At 41.3% G+C, this 15,804-nt stretch overlaps 1 protein-coding gene across 6 annotated transcripts in view; it reads right to left on the reverse strand.

Moving 5' to 3' along the window:
* Positions 1–15,804, reverse strand: part of PACC1 (proton activated chloride channel 1) — a 56,567-nt gene that overhangs the window by 16,732 nt on the left and 24,031 nt on the right. For 5 of the 6 annotated variants that reach the window (XR_012513539.1, XM_074385154.1, XM_010340965.2 and 2 more), the window contains 3 exons: positions 12,890–13,032; positions 10,593–10,737; positions 8,105–8,212 (listed from right to left, as the gene is read on the reverse strand). Coding sequence is in view for 5 of the 6 variants with exons in the window: in XM_074385154.1 (XP_074241255.1) it covers positions 8,105–8,212; positions 10,593–10,737; positions 12,890–13,032 (396 nt within the window). In the remaining variant the exon portion in view is untranslated. The remainder of the gene's footprint in view (positions 1–8,104; positions 8,213–10,592; positions 10,738–12,889; positions 13,033–15,804) is intronic. The other variant, XM_074385156.1, reaches the window with a different exon arrangement.

Below are 15,804 nucleotides of genomic sequence, written 5' to 3' on the forward strand. Positions count from 1 at the left end.
CAAGATCATGAGTCAGAATTTGACATTAGAGGATGTGGAGCTAGAGATGGCTAAAGAGAACCCTCCAGTGATAGTCCTCTGCAGGAACACCACACTGAACTATCCATGTAAAAAGTATCTAAATAAGAGCCAAAAAATCAGGTGAGAGATCACAGTATCTGGCTTAATATACTAACAGGAAAAGACACACTGAAGAAGACAGAAAGGAGGGTCTCACATTTTCTACACACCCCTCTTCCAACCCTAGGCAGTGCAGCAGAGAGAATCTGTGAGCTTGGGAGAGGGAAGTGAGTCTAGGACTTTGCATCAGAACTCCACAGGGGAACACAGCACCAGGCAGAATTCTGAGGTCCTGATTCCAGGCTAGAGCCCGTGAAAAGAGTATTAGGCCCACCCCAGATCAGAGCAACATCTGCCACTCTAGTGGGAGGAAACCAAGTCTGGACCCACTTTACAATAAAGTGGCTTTGGGCCCCAAATAATTTCAATGGCAGCCAGGCCATAGCAATCACAGCCCTAGTGCTGCACTGGTCTGGGAATCTACAGGTTTGAGATATGATCCACAAGCTGCCTCAAATCCAGGCAGTACAGCATGGTGAAACACTCCTGCTTGGGCAAAGGAGAGGGAAGACTACGAGAGACTCTGCCTTGGAACCTAGTACCAGGCCTGCCACAGTAAAAAACACAGCACCAGGAAGCATCCTGAGTCCCCTAATTATAGGCCATTGCTCCCAAACAGCACTTTTAAACCCACTATGGCCAAAAGGCGGTCTGCCACCCTAGTGGGATGGACCCAAACCCCAGCCAGCTTCATCACTGGATGACTAAAGTGGCCTTAGGCAAACCCCAGTATTGCATTGGTCTAGGAGCCATGGGAGTACCGGCCTTACCCCTCCCCAACTCCAGGCAGCCCAGAGCAGAGAGGAACTCCTTCCCCTTGAGGAAAAGCGATCAAAGTCAGCAAGGGACTTTGCCTGGGAACCCCCAGGCATTCTCTCTCCTCCCCACATACAGCAGAGCTGGGTATCTAGAAGTCTGCAAGATAGTCACAGTATAACTTGGCTTAGACTGCCCTCTAGTGCTGAAACAGCTGCAGTGACCACACATTTAGGGAACTCATCAGTCCCTTTTCATTTTGTAGAAAACCCTCTGAAACAGATGGGTATACACAAGGGCAGACTGTGAAGACTGAAATAAATAACCTAAGTTATCAATGTCCATGAGCACCAGAAAAATTCAGAGAAATACGACCTCATCAAACAGACTAAACAAGGTGCCAGTGACCAATCTGGAAGAGACAGAGATGTGTGACTGCTCAGGGAATTAAAAAATGCTGTCCTGAGGAAACTCTAAGAACTCAGTGAAACACAACTCAATTCAGAAATTTATCAGAGAAATGCAACAAATTAAAATAATTTTTAAAAATTCAAATAGAAATCCTAGAGCTGAAAAGTACAATTAACAAACTGAAAAATGCCTTAGTGTCCCAAACACAGAATGGATAAAGCAGAAGAAAGAATTAGTGAGCTTAAAGGCAAGTTATTTGAAAATACACAAATGAAAAAAAAAAATGAAAAGAACGAAGAACATTCACAAGGTCTAGAAAATAGCCTCAAAAGGGCAAATCAAGAGTCAATAGTCTTAAAAAGAGTAGAGAAAGAGATAGGGGTAGAAAGTTTAGTCAAAGAAATAATAGCAGAGAAGTTTCCAAACCTAGAAAAAGATATGAATATCCAGGTACAAGAGGTTCTAGAGAAGGATATGAATATTCCAGGTACGTGAAGGTCAAAGAATACCAAGTAGATTCAACCCAAATAAGACTACACTAAAGTGTATAATAATCAAACTCTCAAAGGCCAAAGCAAAGAAAGGATCCTAAAAGCAGTTAAAAAAAAAAAAAAAAAAAAAAAAAAAAAAAGGAGCTCTGATACATCTGGCAGCAGACTTCTCAGTGGAAACCTTACATGCCAGGAAGAAGTGGGATGACATATTCAAAGTGCTGAAGCGGGAAGAAAAAAATACTGTCAACCAAGAATATTGTACCCAGCAAAGCTACTGAATCCTTCAAACATGAAGTAGAAATACTTTCCCAGACAACATCTGAGGAAATTAATCACCACTAGAACTCTCTTATGAGAAAATCTAAAGGCATTTCTTCAATCTGAAATAAAAGGACACTAACATGCAACAAGAAATCATCTGAAGGTATAAAACTCACTGGTAAAAGTAAGTACACAGACAAATCAGAATCCTGTAACTGGGGTGTATAAACCATTCATATCTTTAGTATGAAGACTAAAAGATGGATCAAAAATAACTGCAACAATTTGTTAAGAGACAGGCAATATAAAAATATAAACAGATATAATAAAAAGTCAAAATAGAGTTGAAATGTAGTTTTTGTTTTCTTTTTTTGAGATGGAGTCTCCCACTGTCACCCAGGCTGTAGTGCAGTGGTGTGATCTCGGCTCACTGCAATCTCCGCCTCCTGGGTTCAAGCAATTCTCCTGTCTCAGCCTCCTGAGTAGCTGGGACTGCAGGTGTGTGCTGCCATGCCCAGCTAATTTTTTTGTATTTTTAGTAGAGATGGAGTTTCACCAAGTTGGCCCAGATGGTCTTGATCTCCTGACCTTGTGATCCACCCACCTGGGCCTCCCAAAGTGCTGGGATTATGGGCATGAGCCACCATGCCCAGGCTAAAGTGTAGTTTTTCAAGTTTTTCTTTATTTCTTTGTGCTCAAAGTTAAGTTGTCCTCAGTTTAAAATAACTCATTTTAATTGCAGGGTGTTTTTTATAAGCCTTATGGCAACCATAAAGCAAAGATATATAATGGAGAGAATAAAATAAAAATCAAGGAATTTAAAGAAACAATCATTTATCCACAAAGACAATAAGAAGAATGAAGTTACAAAACCAGAAAACAGAAAACAAAATAGCAGTAGTAAGTCCTTCTCTATCAATAATATTGAATGTAAATCAACCAAATTCCTCAACTAAAAGACATAGTGGCTGAATTTATTTAAAAACCAGACCCAACTGTATGCTGCCAGACAGTATATACTTCACCTATAAAGACACACAGATTGAAAGTGAAGAGATAGGCCAGGCACAGTAGCTCACACCTATAATCCCAGCACTTTGGGAGGCCAAGGTGGGTGGATCACTTGAGGTCAGGCGTTTGAGACCAGCCTCGCCAACATGGCGAAACCCTCTTTCTCTACTAAAAATATAAAAATAAGCCAGGTGTGGTGCCTGTAATCCCACCAGTCAAGGGGCTGAGGCAGAGGAATTGCTTGAACCCGGGAGGTGGAGGTTGCAGTGAGTCAAGATCATGCCACTATGCTCTAGCCTGGGTGAGACAGCAAGACTCCATCTCAGGGGAAAAAAAAAATAAAGTGAAGGGATAGAAAAAGACATCCCACACAAACGTTTTAAAAAAAAATGTGTAACTATACCTACAGCAGATAGAATAGACTTCAAATCAAAAGCTGAAAAAAGAGACAAAGATCATTATTATAAGGGAGTCAATTCAACAAGATGTAACAACCATAAATATATATGCACTCAACATAATCAGAGCAACCAAATACATAAAGCCAATATTAATAAATCTAAAGGGAGAGACAGACTGCAATCAATAATAGTAGGGGACATCACTGTCCCACTTATAGTAATGGACAGATTATCTAGACAGAAAGTCAACGAACATTGGAATTAAACTATACTATAGACCAAATGGACCTAACTGACATTTACAGAACATTTCATACAACTGCTACAGCATACATATTTTTCTCATCAGGACATGGAACATTCTCCGGGGAAGACCATACGCTGGGCCACAAAACAAGTCTCAACTAATTTAGAAAAATCAAAATCATATCAAGTATCCTGTCTGACCACAATGAAATAAAAGTAGAAATCAATAATGAGGAATTTTGCAAACACGTGGAAATTAAACATGATGCTCCTTAGTTACCAAAGGTCAATGAAGAAATTAAGAAGGAAACTTTAAAATTTACTGAACAAATGAAAATGGAAAAAAATATACCAAAGCCTATGAAATTAGCAAAAGCAGTACTAAAAGGGAAGTTTATAATAAATGCCTACATCAAAAAAAGTAGTGATTTCAAATAAGCTAATGATCACCTTAAAGAACTAGAAAAGGACAAACCAAACCCAAATTTATTAGAATAATCATCAAAAGAATAAATGAAACTAAAACTCAAATGAAAAGTTAGTTGTTTGAAAAGATAAACAAAATCAATAAACCTTCAGCCAGACTATGAAAAACAGAATAAAGACCCAAATAAATAAAATCAGACCAAAAAAAAAAAAATTACAGTTGATGCCACAGTAATACAAAGGATCGTTAGAGACTTATGAATAACTATACGCCAATAAAGGAAAACCTAAAAGTGGAAAAATTCCTAGATACAGAGTCTACCAAGATTGAACCATGAAGAAATAGAAAACCTGAATAGACTAAAATGAGAAACAAGATAGAAGCAGTAATAAAATGTCTTCCATCAAAGAAAAGCCCAGCATCTGATGGCTTCATTGCTAAATTGTTATCAAAACATTAAAAAAAAAAATAGCAATTCTACTCAAACTATTCCAAAAAATTGAAGAACATTTCCAAACTTGTTTTGCAAGGCCAGCATTACCCTGATACTAAAACAAGACAAAGGCACAATAAAAAATGAAAACTACAGACCAATATCCCTGATCAACACAGATGCAAGTCCTCAACAAAATAACAGCAAACCAAATTCAGTAATACATTAAAAAGATCATTCACCATTATCAAGTGGGATTCATCCGAGATGCAAGGATGATTCAACATATGTAAACCAATAAACATAATACATCTTATTAACAGAATCAAGAACAAAAATCATGTAATCATTTCAAAAGATGGTGAACAAGCATTTGAAAAAATTCAACATACTGTCATGATAAAAACTCTTAATGGGCTGGGTGTGGTGGCTCACAACCGTAATTCCAGCACTTTGGGAGGCTGAGGCGAGCAGATCACTTGAGGTCAGGAGTTTGAGCCAGCCTGGCCAACACAGTGAAACCTCATGTCCACTAAAAATACAAAATTTAGCTGGGCATGGTGATGTGCACCCATAATCTCAGCTACCTGGGAGGCTGAAGCACTAGAATCACTTGAACCTGGGAGGCAGAGGTTGTAGTAAGCTGAGATCATGCCACCGCACTCCAGCCTGGGCAACAGAAACTCTGTCTTTAAAAAAATAAATAAATAAAACTCTCAAACAACTTAATAAACTGCGTATAGAAGGAACATATCTCAAAATAATAAAGATCATATATGACAAACCCACAGCTAATATCATATGGGGAAAAACTGAAAGCCTTTCTTCTAAGATCTAGAACAAGACAAGGATGCCTACTTTCATCATTTTTGGTCAACATAATATTGGAAGTCATAGCCAGAGCAATTGGACAACAGAAAGAAAGAAAGGGAATCCAAACTGAGAAGAAGTCAAACTGTCTTTCTTCTTTGCAAATGACATGATCTTATATTTTGAAAAACAAACACTCCACCAAAAAACTGGTAGAACTGATAAATTCAGTAAAGTTACAGGACACAAAATCAACACCCCCAAATCATATTTCTATATGCTAACTGTGAACAATCTAAAAAAGTTATAGCAATGCAAGAATAGAATAATAAAGGAGCGATCCCATTTACAATAGCTATAAAAAATATAAAATACCTAGGAATAAATTTAACTGAAGAAATAAAAGATCTCTATGATGAAAATTGTAAAATATGAATGAAAAAATTGAAGACACAAAAAATGGATAAATAGCCTCTGTTCAGGGATTGGAAGAACTAGCATTGTTGACATGTCCACACTACCCAAAGCAATCTACAGACTGAAGGCAATTCCTATAAAATGCCAATGGCATTCTTCACAGAAGTAGAAAAAAAAATCCTAAATTCTGTATGGAACCACAAAAAAAAACACTAAATAGCCAAACCAATCCTGGGCAAAAAGAACAAAGCTGAAGGCATTACACTACCTGACTTCAAAATATACTACAAAGTTATAGTAAACAAAGTAGCATGGTATTGGTATAAAAACAGATACACAGACCAATGGAACAGAACAGAGAATCCAGAAATAAATCTATGCATATGCAACCAACTCATTTGTGACAAAGACACCAAGAAAATACAATTGAGAAAGCACAGTCTCTTCAATAAATGGTGCTGGGAAAATTGGATATCCATATGCAGAAGAATGAAACTAGACCCTATCTCTTACTATCTAGAAAAGTCCAGTCAAAATGGATTAAAGACTTAAATCTAAGACTTGAAATTATAAAACTAGAAGCAAACACTACGTTAATGCTTTAGGACATTTGTTTGGACCAAGATCTTTTTGGTAAGACCTCAAAAGCACAGGCAACAAAGGCAAAAACAGAAAAACGGGATTACATTAAGCTAAAAAGCTTCAGTTCAGCAAAGGAAACAACAAAGTTAAGAGACAACCTACAGAATGGGAGAAATTATTTGCAAACTATGCATCCAACAAGGGATTAGTAACCAGACTGTATAAGGAGCTCAAACAACTCAATAGTAAAAAAGCCAAATAATCCAATTTTAAATGGGCAAGAATTCTGCAGAGACATTTATCCCAAAATACGACATTCAAATGGCCAAAAGGCATATGAAAATATGCCCAACAACACTAATCAATCAGGGAAATGCAAATCAAATCCAAAATAAGGTATCACCTCCCCTCACTTAAAATGACTGCTATCAAAAAGACAGTAACAGATGCTGGTGAAGACATGGAGAAGGGGGAATGCTTGTATACTATTGGTGGGAATGTAAATTATTAAAGTCACTATGAAAAAACAGTATAGAGGTTCCCTCAAAAAGCTAGGAAAACTACCATATGATCTAGCAATCTCATTGCTGGGTGTGTATCCCCCCCGCCCAAAAAAAAACACAAAAAACAAACAGACAAAACCACCAAAATCAAAAAAAAAAAAAGAAAAGAGGAAAGAAAGGAAATCAGTGTATCAAAGAGATATCTGCACTCCCATGTTTACTGTAACAGTATTTGCAACAGTCAATATATGGAATGAACTCAAGTGTCCATCAACACTTAGGATGAATGGATAAGGAAAATGTGGTATATATACACAAGGAATATTATTCAGCTATAAAAAGAATGAAATCTTGTCATTTGCAGCAACATGAACAAAACCAGAGAACATTATGTTAAGTGAAATAAGCCAGGCACAGAAAAACAAGTATCACATGTTCTCACTCATGTAGGAATTAAAAAAATTAGTCTCATGGAGGTAATGAGTAAAATGGTGGTTACCAGAGGCAGGGAAGGGTTGGGGAAAGCAGGAGATGAAGAGAAACTGGTTAATGGGTACAAAAATACAGTTAGATGATATGACAGTACAGTAGAGCAGTTATATTTAACAAGAATGTATTATATATTTCAAAACAGCTAGAAGAATGTTCCCAATGCAAGGAAATGATAAATGTTTGAGATGACGGATAACCCAGCTACCCTGATTTGATCATTAGACCTTGTATGCATGTATCAAAATATTACATGTGCCACATAAATATGTATATTGTGTATCAATTTTTTAAAAATATGGCATTAATGCTTTGCTAATTATTTATTTGTGCTGTTCTGCTTTGACTTACTACAAGTTGTAGGTATTTATCCTACAGAGAACCATTTAGAAAAAGAACAATGTGCAAATGCAGTAACCTGTATAGTAGTAACTTAATGCTTTCTACTCAGTTTATTCAATGAACGTTACTACTAAGCAGCTACTCTGCACTAAGCACTCTGCTATATACCAGATAAATTATGCTGAGCAAAATGAAAGTTTCCCTCCTTCACAGAGAAGGTCTAGTGATGAAGACAAGACCAAAACACAAAGAATATATATAAAACTAGTATCATAAATTACGAACTGATTTGTGCTATGAAAAAAGATGAGGACAGGTAGGTAGACTTACCAGTCTCTAAGAATGAGCCAAAATGCTTCAGGGAAGGGGGTTTTGCTGTCATAATCTTAAATAATACTCACATCTTGGACTTTCTGGATGAAAGGATCTTTCCATTCAAAGACCACAAAAAACAACTGAGCACTTTTTTCGGCAGCTGGCCTCTGGTCAATGTAGTTAACCACACTTGTCTAGATATGAAGGAAAAAAAGCAGTGTTACCACCTCTGTGCACCCTTCCCTCACCTGTGCCCAGGGAAATGTGAGAGGTAGGAAGGGGATCGTAGACTGTGGTTCTCCTCACACTATCTTCTGGAGAGAAAGTGGCAAAAATCTCATATATACAAGATCCTGAACACTGGTAGCAGAGCCAAAGCTTTACCTTGGTTTACATAGTTCTCTGGGGAAACGGGATCTTGGATATACAACAGGTGTTTTGGATTGTCACTGAAACTTGTCACTAGGTATCTGTACTCACAATTAAACCATATTCAGGATGGGCATGGTGGCTCATGCCTATAATCCCAGCACTTTGGGAGGTCGAGGCAGGCAGATCACCTGAGGTCAGGAGTTCGAGACCAGCCTTGCCAACATGGTTAAGCCCTGATTCTACTAAAAATACAAAAATTAGCTGGGTGTGGTGGTAGGCACCTGTAATCCCAGCTACTTGGGAGGCTGAGGCAGGAGAACCACTTGAACCTGGGAGGCAGAGGTCACAGTGAGCCAAGATCGTGCCACTGCACTCCAACCTGGGGGATAGAGCAAGATTCTGTCTCCAAAAAAATAAATAAATAATAAGCCATATTCAAACTACCATGTAAGTCTCACAATTAAAAGCAATAAAAATTCCAAATTTCAAAATACTTGGTTTTCAAACCAAGTATTTGTCTGAACTTTCAACCCTTGTTTCAACCCTTGAATTTTACAGGGACAAAGCACAGCTGCATAAATCCACAGAGCTGAGCATTCCCTGTAAAGACTTAGTAGATGTGCTTGGGGAGATCTGGTTGTCAATTACTAAAGAGGCTGTGTGGTGTAACGGAGAGCAGACAGGTTACAGAGGCAGAAACCAGCTCCACCCAGAGGCTCGGACCCATCGTCAGAGCTGAGCCTCAGCTTTGCCACCCGCAAAATGGAACAAAACGCCTATGTCACTACAGTATGGGGCACACCTGTGTGAGAGCGTTCTAAACTCTAAAACGTGATTTAAAAACACATTTTTAGTTTTGTTCAAAAGCACTCATGACACCATCAAGACTTCCAATGTAGACAGTAATAAAAGACATTAAAATTTCTTAAATGTATAGGTTCACTAGGGTTTTCACCCTTTGGTTTCAGGTCACAGTGGGAGCTACCAGGACAGCGAGGGTAAATGGGGTTGCACTTAATTGTAAGGTAAATGAACACAGTCTCCTTTCTCAGAGCTGTTGTGTAGTCAGATAAGTCCTGAATCAAGTAAGACAGAAAAGGCCAGATAAGACAGATAAGACTTGAATAAGGACTTGAATCTTGGAGCAAATTTGGAAGTAAAAATCTTGGAGATGACAGTTATCTTACAAAATAGGAATATTTTAAGGTCCAATCACCAAGGGGGTTGTCATTTCCCAAAGCAGGAAAAATAGCCTTGCTTCCTTGAAGAAAACTGGCTTTGAGCCTCTTCCAAGTATCCAGCCTGAGGAGCTACGGCTCATGAAAGGGCCCTGTTTAAGACTAACCCAACACAGTCCCCTCCTGCCTAACTTCTGGCCAGTGACGGCCTAGTTGGCTGGAGTGTGTCCTTCTGCTTGAAATGCACATCATGAGCCATTGGGATGCAGGAGGAAAAGACTAGCATTTTTTAATATTTATTTTTATCTCATCCTTCTAACATTTCTGTTTTTGAATGTTAAAATGTATATAACATTAGAACACTAATAGTGTGTTCTAGAGATGTCTCCTCATACTAGAGTATCCTCATACTAGAGATGCAGTAGACCCTTGAACAACACAAGTCTGAACTGGGCGGGTCCACTTACACACTGATCACCTGCAAAGTTATATGTATATGGAGTATATGCTCAAAAAGTTTTTACTCACGGGAAATCTGATAAAAAAGTTTTTAGCCCACTGGCCTAGAGGCCAGGAGATATGCCTGATATCTCTTGCTATGATGCTCGTTGAGAGCTGAAGAGGACCTTAGGAAAAGGATCAACATGCGCACTTGGGACCACTATGTCTTACTCTCAATTCCCTGCAAATAATCAATCTGCTATGCCACTGCCAGTCTCTCAGTGCTGCCAGATGCAAGACGTCAGACACGGCTGGGCGAGTTACTGAATCTCACTGCAAGCTGCAGTGATCTCTGCTCCACGCATGCATTCTGTGAAGACTGGCCGGTATGTGCACTGCCTGCAGAACAGACTCCCTGGCATAGCATAATAAGCCCCCCATGGGGGTCCCTTCTCATCCCAGCCAACGCCTAATCACCCTCAAGGCCCTGCTCAAAGGACCCTTCTCTGCAAAGCTTCCCTCTGCTTCAGACTCAAATGTGGAAAAGTCACCAGCAGTTTCGAGCAAACCCAGAGCCACCTACCTCCTGCCGGAACTCCACTGCTTCCCGCCCATCCTCCTCCTTGGTCTTCACCAGTGACATCTTGACCCAGGTGCGGAAGCCCCCAGAGAACTTCCAGCTGGAATAGGCACTCTCACAGGCCTGCATGAAGCCTACCCTGTTTGGGCTTGGAGGGAGGAAAGAAGGAAGGTCCAGGTCAGCCCAGCTTTGGCAGCGGCAGCAGGACAGCGCATGCTGGGTTCTTTGCTGGGACAGCAGGATGCTGCCCACTCCCTGCCTCCTCTCCAAATTGTGTTTGCCTCAATAGGGCTGTTTGTCAGTCACCAACAAAAGCAAGGCCCGTCCCTGTTTTCTCTCCATTTGGTTTCCAAATGAAGGGGGAGTTGTCACTGGCCTCCAAGGCAGGAGCATGATCCCTGAAGCTCCCAATGGGAGAAATCCTCCTCCCTCTTCCCATCATTCCTATTAACTGCTACCAAAGCTGTTGGCAATGAAGTTGGCAGAAGCTCACCAGAACATGGCTCTCACGGCTCCTCAGAGAATTCTGGACTTGAGCAGAGCCTGGGGAAACCCTCACTGGCCCATCAGTTCCCTCTGGAAGGCCCAAAGAGGGGAAGAGGATTCTTTGGGGAGCATTCAGCCAGGTGGGACACCTATAACATCAGCCCCAAGACAGTGCAGATACAGCAAAGTCAAAGCAAACATAAAAACAAGTAAAAACTGCAGCAGTGTACTGAGGAAGCTCACAAAAAGAGCGTGGAGTGGGGTCTGGATCCCAGGGAAAGTCTTCCAGGAGGAAGGCAAGAAAAGAGAGAGGGGATTATAGGTAGTAGAAAGGGTGGAAGATGCTAAGGCAGAGGCTGCAAGCTCTGGGGTGGAAGAACAAAGAAGTGGTGGTGTGGAATGGAGAAAGCTTGCTGTATGTGCAGCTGGGAAGCAGCCTCCCTGCTTGCTCTGAATGGAGCCTCTGGGCAGGACCTGGTAGGAACTAAGTCCCTCTCAGCTCAGGCACGTGAAGAACATGCTCCTGCCCTCTAGGCTCCACAGTGTGACCCCAAAGCAGTGTGTATGGAGCAGACAGGAACTTCCTGATAGTCAGTGGACATTCATCAATGTAAATTAAAGACTAAGAGAGGTGGCAGAGCTTACATCCTCATACTAAAGATGCAGTAAACCCTTGAACAACACAGGTTTGAACTGGGTGGGTCCACTTACACACAGATTTTCTTCCACCTCTGCCACTCCTGAGGCAGCAAGACCAACACCCTCCTCCTCAGCCTACTCAACATGAAGGCAATGAGGATGAAGCCTTTACAATGATCAGTTCCACTTAATGAATAGTAAGTATATTTTCTCTTCCTTATGATTTTCTTAATAACATTTTTTTTTTTTTTGAGACAGAGTTTCACTCTTGTTACCCAGGCTGGAGTGCAATGGCGTGATCTCGGCTCACTGCAACCTCCGCCTCCTGGGTTCAGGCAATTCTCCTGCCTCAGCCTCCTGAGTAGCTGGGATTACAGGTACGCGCCACCATGCCCAGCTAATTTTTTGTATTTTTAGTAGAGACGGGGTTTCACCATGTTGACCAGGATGGTCTCGATCTGTTGACCTCGTGATCCACCCGCCTCGGCCTCCCAAAGTGTTGGGATTACAGGTTTGAGTCACCGCGCCTGGCAACATTTTCTTTTCTCTAGTTTATCACAAGAATACAGTTTATGATATATATATAACACAAAATATGTGTTGTTTATGTTATTGGCAAGGCTTCTGTCAATAGTACGCTGTTAATAGTTAAGTTTTGGGGGAATCAAAAGTTATACACAAATTTTTGATTGGACAGGCAAGAGTGGTTAAGTTTGGTAACTCCAAACCCCAAGTTGTTCAAGGGCCAGCTGTATTTTTTCAAGCAAACACATACTGAGCCCTCACTAAGGGCAAGACACGGTTCCTGTGCACGCTGCGGAGAAACCAAGGAACCCGACAAGAACTTGCCCTCATGGGGGCTTACAAATCAAAGGCAGCTTCCCTTACTCTTCAGCAGCCCCAGGCAATGGGCCAGACCACATGATCTCTCCGGAACCAGCCAGCACTAAGTGCATGGAGAGCCAGCGTGCTCCTCCACACCAGACTTGCTTAACTTTGGTAAGATGTTGAGTGGACTGGTTGAGCTCATGAGGTCCCTTCCTGGGCCAGTGGGTCATCTGAGAATTCCCCTTCCCTTCCCTGCCCTTATCCCTCCGTCTCTAGCTTAGAGATGTGCAAGGCTGAAATGAGATAAAAAGTAGACAATAAGCCTACTCTGAACTCTAAAAGGCCACCTTTGCAGGAACTCCTGGAAAGAAGAGAAGAGGAGGTAGTCAATGGCGCTGAAGTCCTCACTACTCTTGTTCAGGCGGAACTGGAGGAAGACCAGCTCCCGCTTTTTCACTTCTCGGGGCCCCTGGACAATCAGGGCAGATTTCTGCAGAGAAACAAAGGACAGAATGTCAGTCCTGTGAGAGCATACAGAGGCCTCTAGGTCTGAGGGCAGAAGCACTGACTGGAAAGCCCATAGCTCCTCGCCCAGTGGTCTCCAAAGGGACTGCTAGCCAGACCCTCGTGTTCAGGTGACAGCAGGTGCAGGCTGGGATGCATGCTCATTCCTGGGGAGTCTTCCCTGCACCAGAGCTGAATGCAGCTCATCCTCTGTCCACTTTTCTCATTGGTTGAGTTATGGAAGCTCTTAATTTAGCAAGCATGTTCACTTTCATTTGTTCTGTGTGCAAATCTTTTCTTCCAGTCTGTCATTTTTCTTTTGTTTCCAATGTCATTTGTCATACGGAAACTTTAATGTAGGGAAACCTATAAATCCTTTTCTTTATGGCTTTGGGTTTTGCTTGCTGAGGAAAGCCAAAATTCTATCAATATTCTTCTCTAGTTCTTTACAGCACTTTTAAACCTTTTCTAGATACTACCTGGCTTTAAGCTCTGAATATGGTATGAAATAGGGATCTAACTGCTACTTCCCAAACAATGGATACAGACAGGTTTTAAAGCCTCTTCCCCTCAAAAATAACCAAATTTGGTTAGTTTTGAACATGTGTTCTTCTAAGAATGCTTTAAAACTAGCCTGCTTAGTTCCATAAAAAAATTCATTGAGACTTTTAACTGTGATGGAAACGGAATTTATATATTAATTTTAGAAAAAATATCTTTTAAATTAACTTTTTATAAATGCTCTACAAATATCTGAAAGAGTGAATACATTGTCAGTTACAAAGTTTTGTGCCCCCACATGTATACTCACACATACCACACATACTCTAAATTTATTAACTGTACTATTCAATTCTTATCCTTTCTGGTTTTTGTCTATTTGATCTGTGAATTTCTGAGAGGGGTGTTTAAATCGTGCTCTAAAATGATGGTATTTTTTTACTTCTAATGGGTTTTGCTTAAAACATATAAATGGCATGCTGTTTTGTATATAAGGTTTTGGAACTGTTCAGTCATCTTAATGGAGATTACCGAGTTGAACCTGTTGTCAATGTTAAACATCCTTCTTTCAACCTTTGCACATGGAATTCCACATTGACTATTAATATTGTCATTTCTGGTTTTCGCTGTATTTTCCCAAAACAACTTTGTCCATCTATTTATTTTTCAATCTTTCTGTGCCATTTTGTTTTAAGTGTGCAGCAGAGAGCACTGTCCCGGTTTCCATGATCCATTTATTCCTTTAGTACTAGAACGGCTTTCCCAATTCAGATTTCAGCAGAATCCACTCGCCCTACTGGAGCCTCATTTCTGGCCTCAAATGTGGTCATGTGATGAAGTTCCTAATGTGTGAAAGAAAAGGAGACTCATTCAACTCCATGCCTTTTCTTGAAAAGGGAACTGCTAGCTGGGTGAGGTAGCATATGCCTGTAGTCTCAGCTACTCGGGAGGCTGAGGCTGGAGGATCGCTTGAGTTCAGGAGTTCTGGGCCATTGTGCACTATGCTGATCAGGTGCCCGCACTAAGTTTGGCATCAATATGGTGACCTTCTGGGAGCAGGGGACCACCAGGTTGCCTAAGGAGGGGTGAACCAGCCAAGGCTGGAAATGGAGCAGGTCAAAACTCCTGGGCTGAAGAGTAGTGGGATCGCGCTTGTGAATAGCCACTGCACTCCAGCCTGGGCTACGTAGCAAGACCCTGTCTCTATTATTAAAAAAAAAAAAAAAAAAGGGAACTGCTTACCCTCCACTTCTACCTTCCCAGTCGTGGGCATGTGTACACCTGCACACACCCACACACAAACACAGCCCACATGGAACGGAACAATGCCCAGGAGACAGCACAGTGACAAGACAAAAGTCATGGCTGGATCATCCTTTGAGGCAGCACTGCCCACTATGTCACAGAGCCCACATGCCAGGACTGTTCTCAGTCCTTCTCCCTCATCTCAGCCACTGTATTTGCGGGTTTTGTTTTTATTGGTAGCTTAGCCTATACTCTGACTAATACACAATTTGTTAGCTGACACTGGAGTGTTTTATGATTGCAAAAAACCTAAAAATGAGGCATCAGCCAAACATTTGCATGGTGGGAAAATGGCAAGCAGTAAGGAAACAGATAAGGATCCTGCAGGCTGGAAAGGTGGTGCACATTATTGTGCCGGACCAGAGCATTTGGTAAAAATTAACTACCATTAAGTTGAGAGCATGAAAGAAAGCACCAGAAAATCAGCAAAATTCTTAAGATTTTACAAATATAACAGGATAAGACCCTCGACTGGGGTCACTTTTATATGGACTTGATTGGACACAAACAGCCAGAAGCCTACACATTTCTGAAATCTCACTGCAAGCAAAGGTAGTGGGAGGAGGAGGTAAGTCAGAAGCCACCCTCCAAGGTTTCAACTGTTTAGCCCTAAAGCCGCTTCCAAAACCACACAAGCAGGAAGTGAGTGGCACAAGCTGTGCAGCCCCCAGGGAGGGCGTATTTCCTAATGTCCACTTCAGGTATCGCCACAGAGCACTACCACCAAGGTAGAACCTTCCAGCAGACAAGGCCAGAGCACACAGGAGTCTCTTTCTGAGGGTAGCAACAGGTTCAAACCAAGGAGCTTACTTCATGCCAAGAAGCCCTCTTACTGGTCCCAACCCGCAGGGTTCCACCACTGCTGCTGGTCAGAGCTGCGAGCCCTTCTTCTTCCTTTTCCAAATGGGAGCTCTACTGCTCTCATCTGATTCTTCCTCCACTGCTATACGCT

The sequence above is a fragment of the Saimiri boliviensis genome, chromosome 14, assembly GCF_048565385.1.
Source record: "Saimiri boliviensis isolate mSaiBol1 chromosome 14, mSaiBol1.pri, whole genome shotgun sequence".
Lineage (NCBI taxonomy): Eukaryota > Metazoa > Chordata > Mammalia > Primates > Cebidae > Saimiri > Saimiri boliviensis.